Raw genomic sequence first — 18,702 nt, forward strand, 5'->3', positions numbered from 1 at the left:
AACACAAACCAATTACCACAATAACTTCACAATATCTTTATATTTTTGGCAGTCCTGACAAAACCACTCATCCGGCAGCTCAGGAGAAAATTCAACATAGCAAAATAAATTGATCGCTAATGAGTTAAATATTCTGGTTCAAGAATAATGAAGTCTTCAGGCAATAAAAAGTTATGTTCACACATAAAATCGTTCGTACCCAAATGCTAACATTTTCCTAATCTTCAAAGTTTGTTATCCTTAAAGATGATTTTTTTAAACCCAACGGTCTAACATAAGTTTCATCAATTTTAGTTTTTACCCATCAAAAGTTACGAGCCTGAGAGAATTTGCTTTATTTTAGGAAATAGGGAGAAACGCCCCCTAAAAGCCAAAGAATCTAAACGAAAATCACACCATCAGATTCAGCGTATCAGAAAACCAGAACTGGGTCGTATCGACTCAGTGGTCCTAGAATATCGCGAGAGGGCTCGTTCTAACGGGAATTAAAAGTTCTAGTGCCCTTTTTAAGTGATCAAAAAAATGGAGGGCACCAAGACCCCCTCCCACGCTAATTTTTTTCCCAAAGTCACTGGATCAAAATTTTGAGATAGCCATTTTGTTCAATATAGTCGAAAAACATATTTTTCATGCCTTTCGGGACGACTTAATCTCCCACAGTCCCCGGGGGAGGGGCTGCAAGTTACAAACCATGACCATTGTTTACATATATTAATGGTTATTGCGACGTGTACAGGTGTTTTCAGGGGGATGTTTTCACGTTAAAGGAAGGTCAGGGGGAGGGGTTTACGTAGTAGGATCTTTCCACGAAGGAATTTATCATGAAGGAAGAAAATTTCGATGAAGGGGCCGCAGGATTTTCTAGCATTGTTTAAAAAAAAAACAATGAGAAAATAAATAAAAAATATTTTTTTTTCAGGCGGAAGTTAGGAGCAGCATTAAAACCTAAAACGAACAGAAATTATTATGTATATAAGGTTGTTCGTCTCCTCCCCAATACCTGACTCTTTACGCTAAAGTATTTTTAGTAATTTCAACTGTTTATTCAACGTCCTTTGTGATTCAGGGGTCATTCATAAAGAATTGGGGCCAAATTGAAGCTTTAATGTAAAGAGCGAGTTATTGACGAGGTGGAGAGCCCCTTCATATGCGTAAAAAAAATTTACGAATATAGAATTTCGTTACGTAAGTTAATCCGTAAGGTATATATATTTATTACTAATAAAAACGTTCTTAAAAAAGGTCTAGTTGTCTTTTTAGGTAGCCAAAAACGGGAGTGCAACTGGCCTCTTCCCCACCCTTATTTTTATCAAAATCGTCCAATCAAGACTATGAGAAAGCCATTTAGCAAAAAAAAAAACAGCTTAATATGCAAATTTCATTTTAATTATTCATGTGCGATGAGGCAAAATCAAAACATGCATTAATTGAAAGACAATTAGAAATTAAATATATAAAAAACAAGTTTTTTAACTGCAACTAAGGAGCGACATTAAAACTTAAAACGAACAGAAATTTTTCGTATATGAAAGGGGCTGTTCCCTCCTCCACGCCACGCTCTTTACGCTAAAGTCTGACCCTCCCTATCAACTCTACTTCTTAAAACAATAAAAAACCTAAATTTTAATGTTGATCCTTACCTTTAGTGAAAAAAAAACTTGTTTTGTATTTATCCTATATTATTAATGACGTTATTCAAGTTCGGTTTCCAAATCAAATAGATCAACTCTTCTAGGGCACAAAGTTTCTTGAAAAAGCACAAGATCAGTCGTGGATTTAAGCTTAGTGAAAAAAAAAAAAAAAAAAAAATAAGTGATCGTCCATTCTTTGCCACATAATGTACATCTCGTAACAGCACTTGTTCCACCACGTTTGATTTACTTCCGCCAGATCAAACATCTTCATGCCACGCGTGGCGAGCGCTGCAATTTGTAGCCGTACACTGTTTTTGAAAGTAACCACGGAAAATACTAGGCCTTACTCTTAGCTTGAACCTACGGTTAGTCAGGATCTTAGGGTATCTTCTACATACGGCGTAAGATAAATTTCTAATATTACTCCTCCTACTTTGTTCTTCAAAGAAAAGAAGAAATAAATAGTTTGCCGGTACTAGATGACTCGTACGCTTCCTTCTAGGTATTATTATTTTCCTAAATATTTTGTTAATATTTATTTCTACTACTTTAAAAACAAGCAGCTCAGCTATTCCTTTTTCCTACTCCTCGTCTCTTTGAGCTAGCAAGTTTTTCTAGCCGAAAGGTAAGAATTCCTACCGAATAATAAATCGTGTTTTCAAGTTTTAACTCAAAATACTTACAGTTCTTGTCGAAATCTTCTTAGTTTTGCTTTCAGATCGGCAAGCTCAACAGCTGTATGATGTCTATCAGACACTGAACTGGACGTTGAAGACACGGATGATGGAGTTTTAACATCGGTGCTGACTTCTTGCAAGACAAGCTGCACAACTTGCTGGAAAAAAAGAGAGCAATTCAAAGCTTCAATAACAAAATAGGAAAAAATAACAAGCAAAACAACAACAAGCGATTATCTATTTTAGAATTATCCGAATTCCTAATTATTTAATTAGAATAAAACTGAGCTGGTTAGACGCCAAATTCGTTCAATCCAATTTTTTTAATTTTTTGGAATCTTAGCTTCAAAATACTTCTTTGTCTTTTAATTTTGTACATTCACAAGGATTATTTCGTAATAAACAAATATGAAACCAAAAAGCAAAGAAAAAAACATATGTACTCAACTGTAACAAAATTAAAGCTTCACCGTGCAATATCTCTTCAAATTCCCTTTGTTTCTAATTTTATGGACTTAATTAATGTAGCGTTACAACGGTCCAATAGGCTAAAAACTTCAGAAGGAAAAGAATGGAAGGTTATCGTTAAAGCCAGGCGAAAGGCGCACAGCTCGAAACACGAGACACGGGCTTCACAAAATTGCTAATTTGACTCTTTCAACTGTACTTAAAACCTTCTGAACATTTTAGCAGATTATAAGCTTTAACTAAATTCAAAACCAAAAGGTTTTGAGCAAAACAGTCAAAGGTAACTTCCTGACATACGCCCCCTGCCATCCCATACGGTCCCGCAGTGAATAAGCAAGATTAATTGCAGATTACTTTTTAAATGTAAATTGTAAATTATAGATATATGAATGTTCTCTCTTCCAGAACAACTTCCTTCCTTTAAAATAAGATGTACTACCTATGATATAAATCCCATCAACACCTCTGCTTTTGAGGAGTGTTCTTCAGTATCCAGTGTTGTTAATATAATTTCAATCAATCAATCAATCAATCAATAATTTTATTGACCCATATAAAATGACACGAAAGTGCCCATATGGAATAAAGGAAAAAAAGAGAAGAGAAAAAAAAGAATCAGACTATGAAAAACAATACTAAATAAACGTACTATAATATGGGTGGCTACGGTCTAGATATGAAACAAATTCGGCACGTCGTTGGTCCACAGCTACAAACGGATCAGTAACACCATATAGTTGCGTAACTTTGCGGTTACGAGCCCAAAGAGGAAGACTTAGAAGATATTTTGCATACTTGTAATATAGCTTACGGATTGTCCGCAAATCAGTCATGGTAAATAGCTTCCAAAAAGGAGCTACAACTAGGACATGAGGGATTGTGTAAGCGTTATAGAGTCTAGCCAAAACATTCTTACTGTAACGTGTTTTAGCATTAACTAGTAGTACATAAGCTCTTCTAGCCTTCGTTCTGAAATGCCCAAGTAGCCCCGCACACGTACTTTCCAGGTCAGTACCAAGGGGTAAACCCAGATAAGTTAGGGAAGCCGAAGGTTCGATACCAGAATCATCCAGTGACTGTGGTACTATCAGAGCCTGGTCGTTTAGAATTGAACTTAATACATTCACTCTTACTCGGATTGAAATTTAGACCAATATCGTTATACTCTTGACTTAAACTTGCAAAATTCTTCTCTATTAAAGCCCGGGTTCTACTCAAATTAAGAATATCGTCAGCATAATTCAAAAGCAGTATGTCCAAGCAACGAAAAATAAAGCTCATATCAACTTTCTTTTGGGCATTGATAACACTGTTGTTAAATAGCGGTGGTGAGGTTATAGCACCTTGTCGAATACCTAAATGTACGGGAATGGATCTGTCAATTAAATCAGAGTTTTTACCAGAAAGTGACTTAACCTTTACATTTAATTTCCGATACATGTTTCGAAGGGGTTCTATTACAGAACTGTTCCTACCACGAAGCAGAGCCACTAGTAAAAGTTGCGGGTGGATTCCAGAGTCAAAAGCTCTACTGGTATCAAGGCCGGCAAGAAACAGTGGATTCTCAGACGAGGCAGTTTCAAGCATAACTTTTGCAAGGATGGTGCGGACGTGCTCACGGCTAAGACCGTTTTTAAAACCGAACTGATTTTCTGGCGTGGAGCAAGTCTGATTGAACATATTGATCACAAGGGATTCCATTAGCTTGTATAACACAGGGGAAACAGTGATTGGGCGGTACGCCTGGCGATCGGTGCTATCTTTACCCTTTTTGCAAACAGGTGTAATCACCCCGGTACAAAAAACATCCGGAACTTGCTCACTATTGAAAATCATTTTATAGAGTAGTTCTAAATGATTTATAAGGGACAGAGACCCGTGAACGAGATGCATTCCCCATAACTCATCAGCGCCATTGGAATGTTTCTTCTTCAGTTTCAGTATAGCGTCGCGAATACTCTGGGTTGTCACAAACCCAAGATCACAACTGTGGGACACGAGGGCCTGATCGAGCTCTAGGTTGGACTTTCTTTCGAGATTATCATTCGGAGCGGCAAACTCCCTGTTGAAGTGTTCCACCAGCACATCGTCATTAGGAGCAGCTTGATTAAGCGGCAAAATACCGGCCTTTCGCTTTACAAACTTCCAAACGGCTATTGGATCATTGTGAAGAGACTGGCTATGCATATCAATTATGTTTGCTCTATGTTTGGCAAGTTTCTTGGCGAACTGACGCTTTGCAAATACGCGAACTTGGTTGGTTACTCCGTGCTTAGGCCGACCGCACTCCGTCCATAGTTAGAGCCAGAACTTGGATCTTTGACAAGCTAGCACTAGATCAGGGTTCATGGACCATGCAACTCCTTCCGAACCAATGCGAACACGAAGAGAAGGCACTGCCGCAAGTTCAGCACAACGAATAGCGTGGGTTATTTAACTACAGTAGACATTTAAGAGGATTTGTTTCTCTTCTTTGGGTTGACTGGATGCCTGCTGGAGTAGAGCATCTTGATTTTCGAAAGCGCATTGTCTAGCACTGTAGCGTATAAGATTTTATTGGTCTTATTCTACTCCTTCTTTACTGACCATTTGCAACTCTTACTGCGGTTCTGAGACTTGGAACTAGCGATGGCAAAACTATTCAGGATAGGGAAATGATCAGAAACACCAAAAGAAAAATCGACATGGCATGGTTCAGGGGGAGTAAACACAGGAGAACAAAGCATAAAGTCCAAGGACGATGTTGAACCGGAATTATGGATATAAGTGAAGGGAGAGTCATTGTCAATGTTTCGAGTCTGCACACACGCAGCAAGCAAAAGTTGTGCTCTGGGGCTGGCCGCATTGGACAAATCACAGTTCATATCACCAGCAACCACTATGGACAAACCTAAAGAGGCAAAGAGGCACGGCGACAAAGAAAAATTCCTCTGCATAAAAGGTCGGTTCCAAGCGCTTGTTAACAAGTACGGCAACATCACCGGAAGGTCTGCCTCGTTCTGAGGCCTTGGCTGGAACCGAGGACACTTTGGTTACGTCGCCAAGTTGAAGCAGGCTTAAAGATTCACGGATGAGAAAATGTTCCGAATATATACACTTCCGAATGTATAGAATACTATAATGCTATGCTACGTTAACATAATATAGCCTATACTTTATCTGATGTCATTAAACAAAAAATATTTTTTTCACAAATGAAAATAAAATAACCCAACTCGAAACTTAAAACTAACACAAACTATATCAAATTGTAAGGGGTATATCGGTCCAAAACCTCTTCTCTTTATTCTAAAGTTTAACTGATGTTTTCTTAAAAACACTATACAACAAAAATACCCAGTTGGTAATTGCAAGTATTTTAACAAAATACAGCAGCCTTACTAAGTCCCCCCCAAACTAAACAGTCCGATCAGGGTGGCTCCAACCTATGCGGCCAGTGGAGCCTATCCCACGAATCAGTGTCTAGGTTACTCTAAGTCTAATCAGATTACAGACCCAGGGCCGGTTTGGCTAGCAACTCTTCGCCTGAAAATAAGCGCTATGAATAGTGACAAAATAGACTCGAACCCTCACTTTCTTTTAAGATCTTGACCATCGTGCATCAACGGACATTCTGCTGACGACGTCAGAAAGATTGACAGATTAAATCTTCTGGACCAAAGAGGGCTTCAAATACCCAACTGGAATGTTTTGACAGTGAATGCGCCTGCATCAAAAACATACTTTCTGAAGAGCTTTAAAAGAATAGAGTGGTGATTACCCGTATCGCAGAAACCCGTCTTACCAGAAGCGGGGAAGAGCATATAGGCAACAATCACTCGTTGCTCTGGTCCGGGGGCAGCATGAGGAGGAACGGTTTTGGCCTCGTGGTAAATAGACGTGCTAAACAAGCAGCTGAGCGTAATTTACAATGGTTCGGACGCCTGCTTCGAATGCCTCTCCACTTACCCGCAAAGACAATCTTTGACCTTACGGAAGCGGCCCCGTGGCCGACCGAAGAAACGATGGCCCGAAGTTTCGGCGATGGCAAACATCACAACGAGCGAAGCACGAACGTTCGCACTGGACCGAAGCGAATGGAGGAAACAGACGTCACTCTTTACACCGAGCAGCGTCCGGCAGGAGACCTAAGTCAAGTCATGTAGTAAATTAACACACCTGTCCCAAGTCTTGGCCTCTAAGCTGAATTTTCACATTTCTATCATTATATTTGGATCCAGGATGTGCTTATTAGAGCTAGTTTATTTTAAATAGTAAATTATTTTGAAAACCCAATTTAAACTTTAACATAAGGAGTTGACACAAAATTAAACATAGGGATTGGGATCTCATTCATACTTATGGCACTATATGCTCGACTTAAGTTTAGCATCGCTCTTTACAGTCGTCTTAGATAGCTTACCCTGCAATTCTTGTTCGTTACTTTGTTTGGTTGAGGGAGATGTTGCTCCTCTAGCCTCATGTTTTTAAAGCTGAAATTTAACTTGAGCTTAAAGGAATGAGTCATTTCACTCGCAAACCGCTGAGATAAAAAAAAGATAAAAAGTTGGACTTGGTCAAAAAGAGTTGGTGGTTGAAAACAGCCGAAGCCTCTCTGTATTTATATCATTAGGGAAGGGTCAATAAATCTATCTACGGGGGATGAATCTTCAAAAACAAAAGAAAAAAAATGACGTTTGTATTTTGTCCCTTTAGTAAAACATTTTCTTGGACTAACTTCAAAATGATTAATTCTCATCAAACATTTTTTTTCTTCAGGTTCTTTATTAGTTTAGCTAGTGAATAACAATCTAGTTTTCTTACAGATCTTAAATACATAGCTATTATTGACTACAGAGTTACCGTTATAAAACATTTCACATAAGAAAACATCTTTGGTTTAGGGATTCCCACCAGATTGTGTATTCGGTGTATTAGGCTATTAAAAAAAAGAAAAAGAAAAAAAAAACTGATTATAACTTTAAAAAAAAAATGCAGATGTTTAGAATTGAGAAATTTTTTCGCCATCATTGGGGTCAGCAGCTTCATTATGGAAGGCTCAATATTGGTTATTTGAACATTAAAAAAGGAAGTTTGGTACTGGCCATAAAATCTCGTAAAATCTGTTTTTCAAGAACAATGAGCGAAGTAAGCAATTATTCTTAAGGCAAAGTTCAAGAACGTGTGTTACATTTTTATAGAAAGGTACAAGATTTTGAGAACTATATGTGTTGGTCTTTTGTTGGGGAGAAGGCCTGTCCCCTGTGGGACCCAAGAAAAGCACTTTTCCATACTTTTCCTTTTCTAAGATTGGAAATAGCTAACAAGGGAAACTCACTTTCAAAAATGGTAACCATCCGGTGGACCATGACGTTGCACGGCGTGGCAGAACGTACCGCGACATGGTGGAACAAGACGCGATAGGTGGAATTTAGACACGCAGAAGCGAAACATACCCGAGCGTGGCAAAACACTCCACAGTGTGGCACTTGGGGGATAGGGAAGGCTGGAGGGAGTTGGAAGCCCCTAGAATGATACTTGCATCAATCGCTTTGCCGCTTTTATCAAAAGACAGCTTGAACAAATAAATTGCGGTTGGCTATACGTGAGACTTGTTGACATAGTAACGAATACACACAAAAAGTTCAAGGGGGAAAATGTGGTGGTAATGTCTGGTAATGTCTATTGTTTCAACAGAAAAAAAGAATATTTGACGACCAGTTTCAACACGGCAATTAAAAAGACCTATTTTTTGTTCGTCTACAGAAAATTAAATTAACCAGACTCTTACTTTTGAATTTTAGCTAAGCAAGTCTGTACACAAGAATTAATAATAGACAATAAACATGCAAACTAATCGAAGATTAATAATCCTCGGCAAGTCAACAACCTAACTCTATCAGTGAGAAGGTTGAATTTATAGTGACACAATTAAAAACGTTAGGCTTTTTTAACGAGTTTTTATTTTATTTTTCTACATTTATCAGCAAGTATTGCTGACCAGCTTCGCTGGGCGAATTTTAGACAGAAAACTGTGTCTGGCGTACCCCCACACGGAAAAACGCCCACGCGGAAGTGCAATCTTCTCATACCCTGATTCCCAAAAGAAAAAAGAATTGTGTAATTTTTCCAGGGTTTGCTGTATTGACTTTTTTTTTTTTTTTTTTTTTTTTTTTTTTTTTTTTTTTTTTTTTTTTTTTTTTTTAGTCAATCTGCAAGTTAGTGCCTCCAAACTATGGAAAGGAAAAACAGCCCAATAGGAAAATGAAACTAAACTCAAAAAAAAAAATCATTAGAACTGGCAATGAATCCGGAGGGGTGGGAACATGATGTACTTTTCGTAGTCCAAATAATAAAAAAAAAAATATTAATAAGAAAAGACTTCGGGAAAAAGCAATATTTCTGCGTACAATACTTAAAATCATGTTTTACACTTTTACATCAGGATTTGAAAAGGAAAATCTTTGGAGCCCAATTCACCAGAATAATGGAAGACTATGGCTATTACCCATATTTTTTTCAAGACATTTATCAAGCATTAAAGAAGAAAAAAATAAATTTCTCCTATAAAATAAGAATGTTGAATAAGTAATTATAACATCGCACTCGTTGGAGAATGTTAAACCCGCCGCACTTAGCTCGAAACCCCTGAGCTACATGTGGCAGCCACCTTCTTTGATCTGGCCCACAGGGTAAAGCTTCATACTTGAACAAACTTCAGTTTGGGCACTGTCATCTTGGATTTTGTTGTAACTTCCTCTGTACATTAAGAAAAGCCACAGCTTTCAATGATATTGTGTTATGTTTTAGAGAAAAAAAATTCGTGATGTGTGCATAACAGTTTTTTCCTATTTCTTTTTATTTCATTTTTTTAAATGTACGTCAATACACTTTTACAATACACTTTTTAAAAACCTGCTGGATTTTGTAAATTTTTTTTTGGAAATATTAATTTTTTTTTACCACGACCTGGAATTTCGACAAATTGCTTGGGAAATAAAAAAATAATTCGTACTAAGAGGCGAAACGACAGCAGCACTGACACTATGAAACGATTTTTTCCTCTGACCTTCTCTATAAAGCCCTCCAGTCACGTCAAGAATCTTGAATCGAAGCAAATGACATAAGACAAATTAGCTAGGCTTCACAAACTAATACATTATTACAAACCTAACCAGGCGAAGGAAAAGATGCCATAGAGCCAATCGTGTCTAAGATTTAATGACTGATTCCAAGGCTTGATATGGACCAGACGCCCTTCCGCATCAAACAAAGAAATTTCCGAACAGCGCTGCCTTCTCCTGTTCTACCACCGTGCATAATAGCAAAACACTGCTTTGGATATCCAAAACTTGGCGTGAAAAATAATGAAGTTGCAAAACTCTTGAAACTAGGGTCCAACATCGGCTGAAGATGAGTTTTGGCACGTTACAAGATGAAAGGTAACCCAGTTTCCCTCTCAAAATATCCTTTCTTTAGCTAGATTTCAGACTTTCTCATGCATTAAACCTAGTGAAATTTTTATCAATAAGCAATTTGTAAACCTCTTCTGCCAAAATCGATCCTCCTAGAGTTCTACTGTGGAACGGAAATCAATACTTTCAATGAGCCATGTTTAAACTCTCAACGGTCTTGTATCTTACTGGGTTGTATGGGCATGGGGATTCCCCTGTGTGTAGGTGCAGTTATATTTCCAAAATAGTTGAAAATAAGGGAATGAAAAACTACTCCGTCTGTCCATAATACGCATAAGAACGCTAATCAAAAAAAAAAAAAAATGTTGTCACCTGTCGGCAAGAGGAAATCCCTTTATCGGCGGTCAGACTAACAAAGATACTGAAGGGGATACCACCTAGGTAATAAGAAACTGATGATTCACCCTTGTAGCCCGTGGAAATAGCTCATTAAATTTTTGCATTTTAAAGAAAACATAAGATGCATTAATGCCTGCATCTAGGCTATCTTTTGGTGGAGCATTTTCTTTGGTAATTGGTGTGTCAAGCAAAAATGCTGAAGTCAACATTTTAAGGATATGAAAATAATAGCCTACTATACATAAACCCAAGAAAACGTCAAACATAAGGCAAACAAAGAGCCCTGGACTTTCAAGTTCATGGAATCAAAGCAGTTGAAATATAACGCAGGATATTGCAAATATGCTCTAAAGGGAAATTTGCACGTATGACTAAATTTTCCTCAATCTGATACTGTGTTTACACCATAGTCACCTGGCTTTGCGCCTATAATTAGAATACCAAATTGTGTTCTTGAAAGACAGAGATGGAAAACCTTTTTATGAATGCAAGCATTTTTAAATAGCACGTGAAAAATATCCTTCGATTGAAGGTAGCTGAACCAAAACTGAAACGTTTATTGTGGCACTTGGTATTAACCAAGTGACATATAGCAATCGCCAATTCTGTCGGTCAGTCTGTCTGTCTCTCGGTCTGTCTGTCGGTCCCGGTTCTGCTACTTTAGGCACTTCCAGGTAAGCTAGGACGATGAAATTTGGCAAGCGTATCAGGGACCGGACCAGATTAACTTAGAAATAGTCATTTTCCCGATTTGACCATCTGAGGGGGGGGGGGGGGAGTGGGGGGCCGGTTAATTCGCAAAAAATAGAAAAAATGAAGTATTTTTAACTTATGAGCGGCTGATTGGATCTTAATGAAATTTGATGTTTGGAATGATATTGTGTCTCAGAGCTCTTATTTTAAATCCCGACCGGATCTGATGACATTGGGGGAGTTGGAGGGGGGAAACCTAAAGTCTCGGTTTTGCTACTTTAGGCACTTCCAGGTAAGCTAGGACGATGAAATTTGGCAAGCATATCAGGGACCGGACCAGATTAAATTAGAAATAGTCGTTTTCCCAATTTGACCATCTGGGGGGGGGGGGGGTAATTCGGAAAAAATAGAAAAAATGGAGTATTTTTAACTTATGAGCGGGTGATTGGATCTTAATGAAATTTGATGTTTGGAATGATATTGTGTCTCAAAGGTCTTATTTTAAATCCCGACCGGATCTGATGACATTGGGGGGAGTTGGACGGTGGGGGGAAACCTAAAATCTTGGAAAACACTTAGAGTGGAGGGATCGGGATGAAACTTGATGGGAAAAATAAGCAAAAGTCCCAGATACATGATTGACATAATCGGAACTGATTCGCTCTCTTTGGGGTAGTTGGGGGGGGGAGTAATTCTTAAAAATTAGAAAAAATGAGGTATTTTCAAATTACGAACAGGTGATCGGATCTCAATGAAATTTGATGTTTAGAAGGATCTCGTGTCTTAGAGCTCTTATTTTAAATCCCGACCGGATCTGGTGACGGGGGCGGGGAGTTGGGAGGGGGAAACCTAAAACTTGAAAAACACTTAGAGTGGAGGGATCGGGATGAAACATGGTGGGAAAAATAAACACAAGTCCTAGATAGATGATTGACATAAACGGAACGGATCCGCTCTCTTTGGGGTAGTTGGGGGGGTGTTTCTGAAAAATTAAAAAAATGAGGTATTTTTAACTTACGAACGGGTGATCGGATCTCAATGAAATTTGATATTTAGAAGGATATGGTGGCTAAGAGCTCTTATTTTAAACTCGACCGGATCTGGTGACATTGGGGGAGTTGGGAGGGGGAAACCTAAAACTTGTAAAACACTTAGAGTGGAGGGATCGGGATGAAACTTGGTGGGAAAAAAAACACGAGTTATAGATACATGATTGACATAAACAGAACGGATCCGCTCTCTTTGGGGTAGTTGGGGGGAGGGGGGTTAATTCTGAAAAATTAGAAAAAATGAGGTATTTTTAACTTACGAACGGGTGATTGGATCTCCATGAAATTTGATATTTAGAAGGATATCGTGTCTCAAAGCTTTATTTTAAATCCTGACCGGATCTGGTGACACTGGGGGAAGTTTGGGATGGGGAAACCTAAAATGATGGAAAACGCTTAGATTTGAGGGATTGGGATGAAACTTGGTTGGAAAAATAAGAAGAAGTCTTGCATACGTGATTTACATAGTTAGAACGGATCCGCTCAATTGGGGGGGGGGGGGGGTTAATTCTGAAACAGAAGAAAAACTGACGTATTTTTAACTTACGTAGGAGTGATCGGATCTTCATGAAACTTCATATTTAGAAGGACCTCGTAACTCAGATATCTTATTTTATATCTCAACCGGATCAAGCGTAATTGGGGGGAGGGGGCAGTTGGGGGGACCAGAAATCTTAGAAAATACTTAAAGCGGTAAGATCAGGATGAAACTGGATGGGAAGGATAGAAACCCGTCTAAGATACGTGACTGACATAACTGGACCGGATTTGCTCTCTATGGTGGAATTGGGGGGGGGGGTAATTTTGAAAATTGAGCTATTCGTAACTTACGAAAGGGTGACCAGATCTTAATGAAATTTGGTATTTAGAAGGATCTTGTGCTTTAAAGTTGTAATTTCAAATTCCGACCAGATCCTGTGACATTTGGGGGAGTTGGAGGGGGAAACCGGAAATCTTGGAAAACATGAAAATTGGGGCATTTTTATCTTACGAATGGATTATTGGATTGTAATGAAATTTGATTTTTAGAAGGAATTCATGTCTCAGAGCTCTTATTTCAAATCCTGACCAGATCTTTTGAAATTGGGGGGAGTTGGAGGGGGAAATCTTGGAAAAACACTTGGAGTGGAGGAATCAGGATGAAGCTTGGTGGATAAAATAAACAATTGTCCTTGATACGTGATTGACAGAATCGTACTGGATTCGCTCTCTTTGGGGGAGTTGGGGGGAGGGGTTCAGTGATTTGGCGAGTTCGGTGCTTCTGGACGTGCTAGGGCGATGAAAATTGGTAGGCGTGTCAGGGAGCTGCACAATTTGACTTGATAAAGTCGTTTTCCCAGATTCGACCATCTGGGGGGCAAAAGGGAGAGGAAAAATTAGAAAAAAATAGGGATTTATAACTTACGAGTGGGTGATCGGATCTTAATGAATTTTGATATTTAGAAGGACTTTGTGACTCAGAGCTCTTATTTTAAATCTTGACCGGCATTAAGTCTCTTATTTTCCTTTTTAAATCAATCTATTGATTCATAGAATTTTGTTAGAGCTCATACCATACGATCTCTTGGCTCTTAGGTCTTCTCGCCTCGTCACACCATATGAGCTCTTAGCTCTTGTTTTTTCTTCATTAAACGTATATGTGCGATTCTCATTGATTTAAATTGTTTTTCTTGTTTTTTTTTTAGGTTGTATTTTTACAGTATTTCAAAAGTTTTTTTTAGTACTTTCAAAAGAGCTATTTATTCCAATTAAACGGCTTTTGTGATCCAGGGGTCACTATTAAAAAATTGGGACAAAATTCAAACTTCAGCGTAAGGAGCGATGCAGCAACAAGGGGCGAACCCCCTCATATATGTAACAATTTCTGTTCGTTTTAAGTTGTAATGTTGCTCTTTATTTTCAGTTGAAAAAACTTATTTTTTAATTTAATTAGCCGTGAAAAGCCACATTCAGGTATAGAAGCCACTGCTAGCAGGAAAATCACCTAATTCTGAAAATCATCAAAAATATAACCGAAGCATCCAAAAATTACCATTCTGCCAACTCTACTGATAATACTCAAGGGCAGCCACAGAAATTCTTACCAGAAACCAGGCCGTATCTATGGGGGTCGCCAGGCTTGGCCCCTTTCTCGAAAAATAATCGCCCGTCTAGTGAAAAAGTAGTATAATTGCATATAGACAAACTTTTGATGCATTTTGTAAAAAACTGTAAATCCCCTCCCCATGCAACTCCGCTTCCCCAAAAACTCCCCCTGGGTACGGCCTTGATCAGAAGTATCATGTTTTCAAAATTTTACAAAAGGTTGATCTTCTACGGATATTTTGTTCTTACGGAGGATCCTCCTTCTCCGGATTATTCCAGTGAAAACAACTCTTTTAGATTATTCTATTTCTAGTTTAAATGTACTGAAGTTGTTGCTCTAATATGAGCAATTTTAAGGGGCAGGAGACCGTACAGGCTCAACGAATTTCACAATAGACAAATAAATATAGAGACCAAATTTAGACTATTCCTGTTTGGTACATAGGCTATTTTATTTAGCAAATTTATATGTATGCTTTATGAAGCAAAGATTCATTGAAAGACCATAAAACGATTTCATCCTTCGTTAGGTGTCTTTGGGGATTTTTTGAACAAATCAATGGTACTCCAGAAGGTAATAGTTCATACTGTTAAAAAGCATGAGCTTTAGAAACAAAGGTTACTTGTCGGTTATCGAAACACATCCAAGAATTACGCTTAGGTTACATCTCAGAAAACCGGTTTCATACCTACAAAAACAATTGACGGGTGATACAATGCATTGGACTTGAAAAGAATGCATTGGACTTGTATAATTTGGGCTATATATATATGCACTTTAGGGGGGGGGGGAATACGTAACATTAGGTTGGGTTAGGTTTCCATAATTTTGTTTCTAAAGTATTGTTTTATTATCATGTTTTGTTTTGTTTCATTAGGATTAACCTAATTTAACTTCTTGGGTGTGTTTGGAATAACCGACAAATGCCAAATCAAGAATTGATAATGAAAGATGCAGTGTGTCATCAACTTACCGAGGCATAATCATCTCTTTCCTTTACTAATCGTTTTACGTGGTCAACTAGTATAACATACAAGGCATCTTTCTGTTCAGGTTCAATCTTACTCGGGCTGGACCATTCACTGCACCATATTGAACGGGGATTATCAGTTACCTAAAATTAAATGAATAAATAAAAACACTCAGATGTAGGAAAGTCCGTAAAAATCAATTTCGGCGGTCCAACATTATTTTCCTTGAGGGAGTTTAAAAAAAAACAGAGAACTAGAAAATTAATATTAAAAAAAAAAACAAATACGAAATCATGGGATAATTTAGACTATTGCCCGATGCCAACAATGATGGATATTAAAGAGAGTGCATTGTAAGAGGCAAAGAGAGGCTGAAGCGTCCTCACTCTCCCAAAATGAAAGACCCATAGACAGGAGCAAATCCAGCAAAGTACAAAGTTACTGAAACTGAGTTGAAGCTTTGGAGAAGCCTAAAAGACAAGCAGAAGCCGAACCAAAGAGAAAAGGTGGAGGACAGAGGCATTGTGGTCATAAAATTATTTTAATACATTATTTAATACTGATCATGCGCCACAACACTGGCTGTTGGCCTTGTTAACGGTCTGCAACAATGTTTTTACCAAAAAGAAAATAAACATAACGAAGTCCAGTAACAAGAATGGTGAAAGATGTACTCAATTTCAGTTTGTGCGGACACTGCTTGAGTAAATAGAAAAGCAGAACCTCGTATTTCCAATTGGACCCGAGGAGCAAGTTCTCTTCAAACTCCTTTTCAAGATAATTCCCGACTCGGCTATAGAAAAATTGTAGACTCCTGAAAAGGAAAGATCCTCAGCATCTTCAAATAAAGTCCAAAAACTATTTTGAAGCCAGCGGGAGTTTTTTACTGTTTTAAAAAGAAGAATTGAGAGAAAGAGTCAAACTTTAGCGTAAAGAGCGGGGCGCTGATGAGGAAGCAGCCTCTTTTATATACGAAGTAATTTCTGTTCGTTTTAAGTTTTAATGTCGCTCCTTACTTTCAGTTAAAAAAACTTGTTTTTTTTTATTTAATAGCGACAAAAGAAGACCATCTGAAGCTGGGTAGCACTGAAGCTATTAATAAAAGGACATTCAGAGGTCCCTGTGACCATCGATAGACACTATACAATTTAAAACATAACTTAAAGGAGCCTTAAAAGATTGGTTTCTTGAGTGCTTGCCAAATTGCCCTCGAATGATTTGTGTTGCAAAAACTAAAGTCAGTTTAATAAAACAAAACGTGACATTTAGGCTAAGTGGTGATAAGTCAGTTTGAGATGATGCTATATTTGAGACAACAAAAAGCTAAACTATTTGGGTCAGGTTATCTGCGCAGATATTCAGCCGGTTTTAAAACGGAACAAAGAACAATTTAAATTTGATATCAAAATAGTGTCAGGTGGTAGAAATGTAGCATTACAGTCATGAAATGACACAGATTGGAACAAATAATTATATGCGCTTCTTACAGTCTCTTTCTATTATCATTATTATAAGAGTACGTCAAAGCAATATTTGTAAGTAACAATATCTAACACGATTCTCTATTTCACTATGATTCGATGGGTTAAAAAAAAGCTTTAGTCGTGAGACACTTCAATACAATTGCCATTATTTCGTGCAAGACTTAGTTTGTTTTGTTTTTTCTAAAGATAGTATCTTTATTATGGATTTTACATAAAAGCATCTTTCTGTCAAGTGAACAGACAGGGGCGTCATTTTGAAGGGGAAAGGGGGGGGGGGGGGGGGGGGGGGTTGCGCCCCAATGATTTGATGAAAAACTATTATGTAGACCGTGTCCCTTGACTATCCAGATATGGATCCCTCTTACCCCCCCCCCCAATAAAAATTCTTGAGCTACGCCCCAGTGAATCGAATAAGTATTTTCATCTCTCTTTTTTAAGTATTCTTTCACTGTTTTAGCACCAATTTCAACATTATTTCCTTTTCCTGAATTTACCCTCAACGCTCCAAAAAGACTTCAAAAGTTAAAACAGCCTGACTGCCAAAGGCGTGCAAAGGCTTGAGCCTTAGGGAGGCAAGAGGGTCGAAATTGAGATAAATTCCTTAGATCAATCTTAGGAAGGCTATCGAATAACTCCACTCAAGATTAATAAAGTTATGACAACCCTGTTCGACGAAGTTGTCAGATACCTCCACTTGATTTTATATTTGCGGACATTTGAAGACCATGGCATATCAAACAGTTCGATGTAACGATCAAACAGTTCGTGGTAACGAACAAGGAGCGACCCGGCTCAATAGTAACCGAAACTCTAAAAATGGCATTTTGATACCAATAGTGGCATCAAAAGAATCGTATTTTAATGCTGATTTAAATATATAAGTTTCATCAAGTTAGTTTTACCCATCAAAAGTTACAAGCCTGAGAAAATTTGCCTTATTTTAAAAAATAGGGGGAAAACATCGATAGAATCTTAACGAAAATCATACCAACAGATTCAGCGTATCAGAGAACCCTACAGTAAAAGTTTCAGGCTCCTATCTACAAAAATGTGGAGTTTTACATTTTTTACCACAAGACAGATCACGGATCCGTGTTTCTTTGTTCTTTTTTTCTTTTTTCCAAGGGCTATCGTACTGACCCAGTGGTCCTAGAATGTCACGAGAGGGCTCATTCTGACGGAAATTAAAAGTTCTAGTGCCTTTTTTAAGTGACCAAAAATTGGATGGCACCTAGGCCCCCTTCCACGCTCATTTTTTTCCAAAGTCACCGGATCAAAATTCTGAGATAGCCATTTTATTCAGCCTAGTCAAATATCCTAATAACTATGTCTTTGGGGACTACTTACTCCCCCACAGTCTCCGGGGGAGGGGCTGCAAGTTACAAACTTTGACCGGTGTTTACATATAGTAATAGTTATTTTGAAGCGTACAGACGTTTTCAGGGGGAATTTTGGTTGGGGGAGGGGGTTTTGTGGGGGAACTTTCCATGGAGGAATCTGTCATGGGGGAAGAGAATTTCAATGAAGGGGACGCAGGATTTTCTAGCATTAAAAAAATGAAAAAATAAATACGAAGAAGTTTTTTCAACTGAAAGTAGAGTGCAGCATTAAAACTTAAAACGAACTGGAATTATTGTGCATATGAGGGGTTCACCTCCTCCTAATACCCCGCTCTTTACGCTAAAGTGTTTTTAGTAATTTCAATTATTTATTCTACGGCCTTTGTGATTCAGGGGTCATTCTTAAGGAATTGGGATAAAATTTAAGCTTTAGTGTAAAGAGCGAGGTATTGACGAGGGGGCGAACCCCCTCATATACGTAGTAAAACATACGAATATAGAAGTTCG

General features: G+C 38.1%; 1 protein-coding gene across 1 annotated transcript in view; it reads right to left on the bottom strand.

Annotated features, from left to right (window-relative positions):
* LOC136030663 (girdin-like) overlaps positions 1 to 18,702 on the bottom strand; it is a 260,328-nt gene that overhangs the window by 126,730 nt on the left and 114,896 nt on the right. The window contains exons 13-14 of the mRNA XM_065709731.1: positions 15,374 to 15,514; positions 2,318 to 2,469 (exon numbers count right to left, since the gene is read on the bottom strand). Coding sequence (XP_065565803.1) covers positions 2,318 to 2,469; positions 15,374 to 15,514 — 293 coding nt within the window. The remainder of the gene's footprint in view (positions 1 to 2,317; positions 2,470 to 15,373; positions 15,515 to 18,702) is intronic.

Source organism: Artemia franciscana, chromosome 8 (assembly GCF_032884065.1).
Source record: "Artemia franciscana chromosome 8, ASM3288406v1, whole genome shotgun sequence".
Classification (NCBI taxonomy): Eukaryota; Metazoa; Arthropoda; class Branchiopoda; order Anostraca; family Artemiidae; genus Artemia; species Artemia franciscana.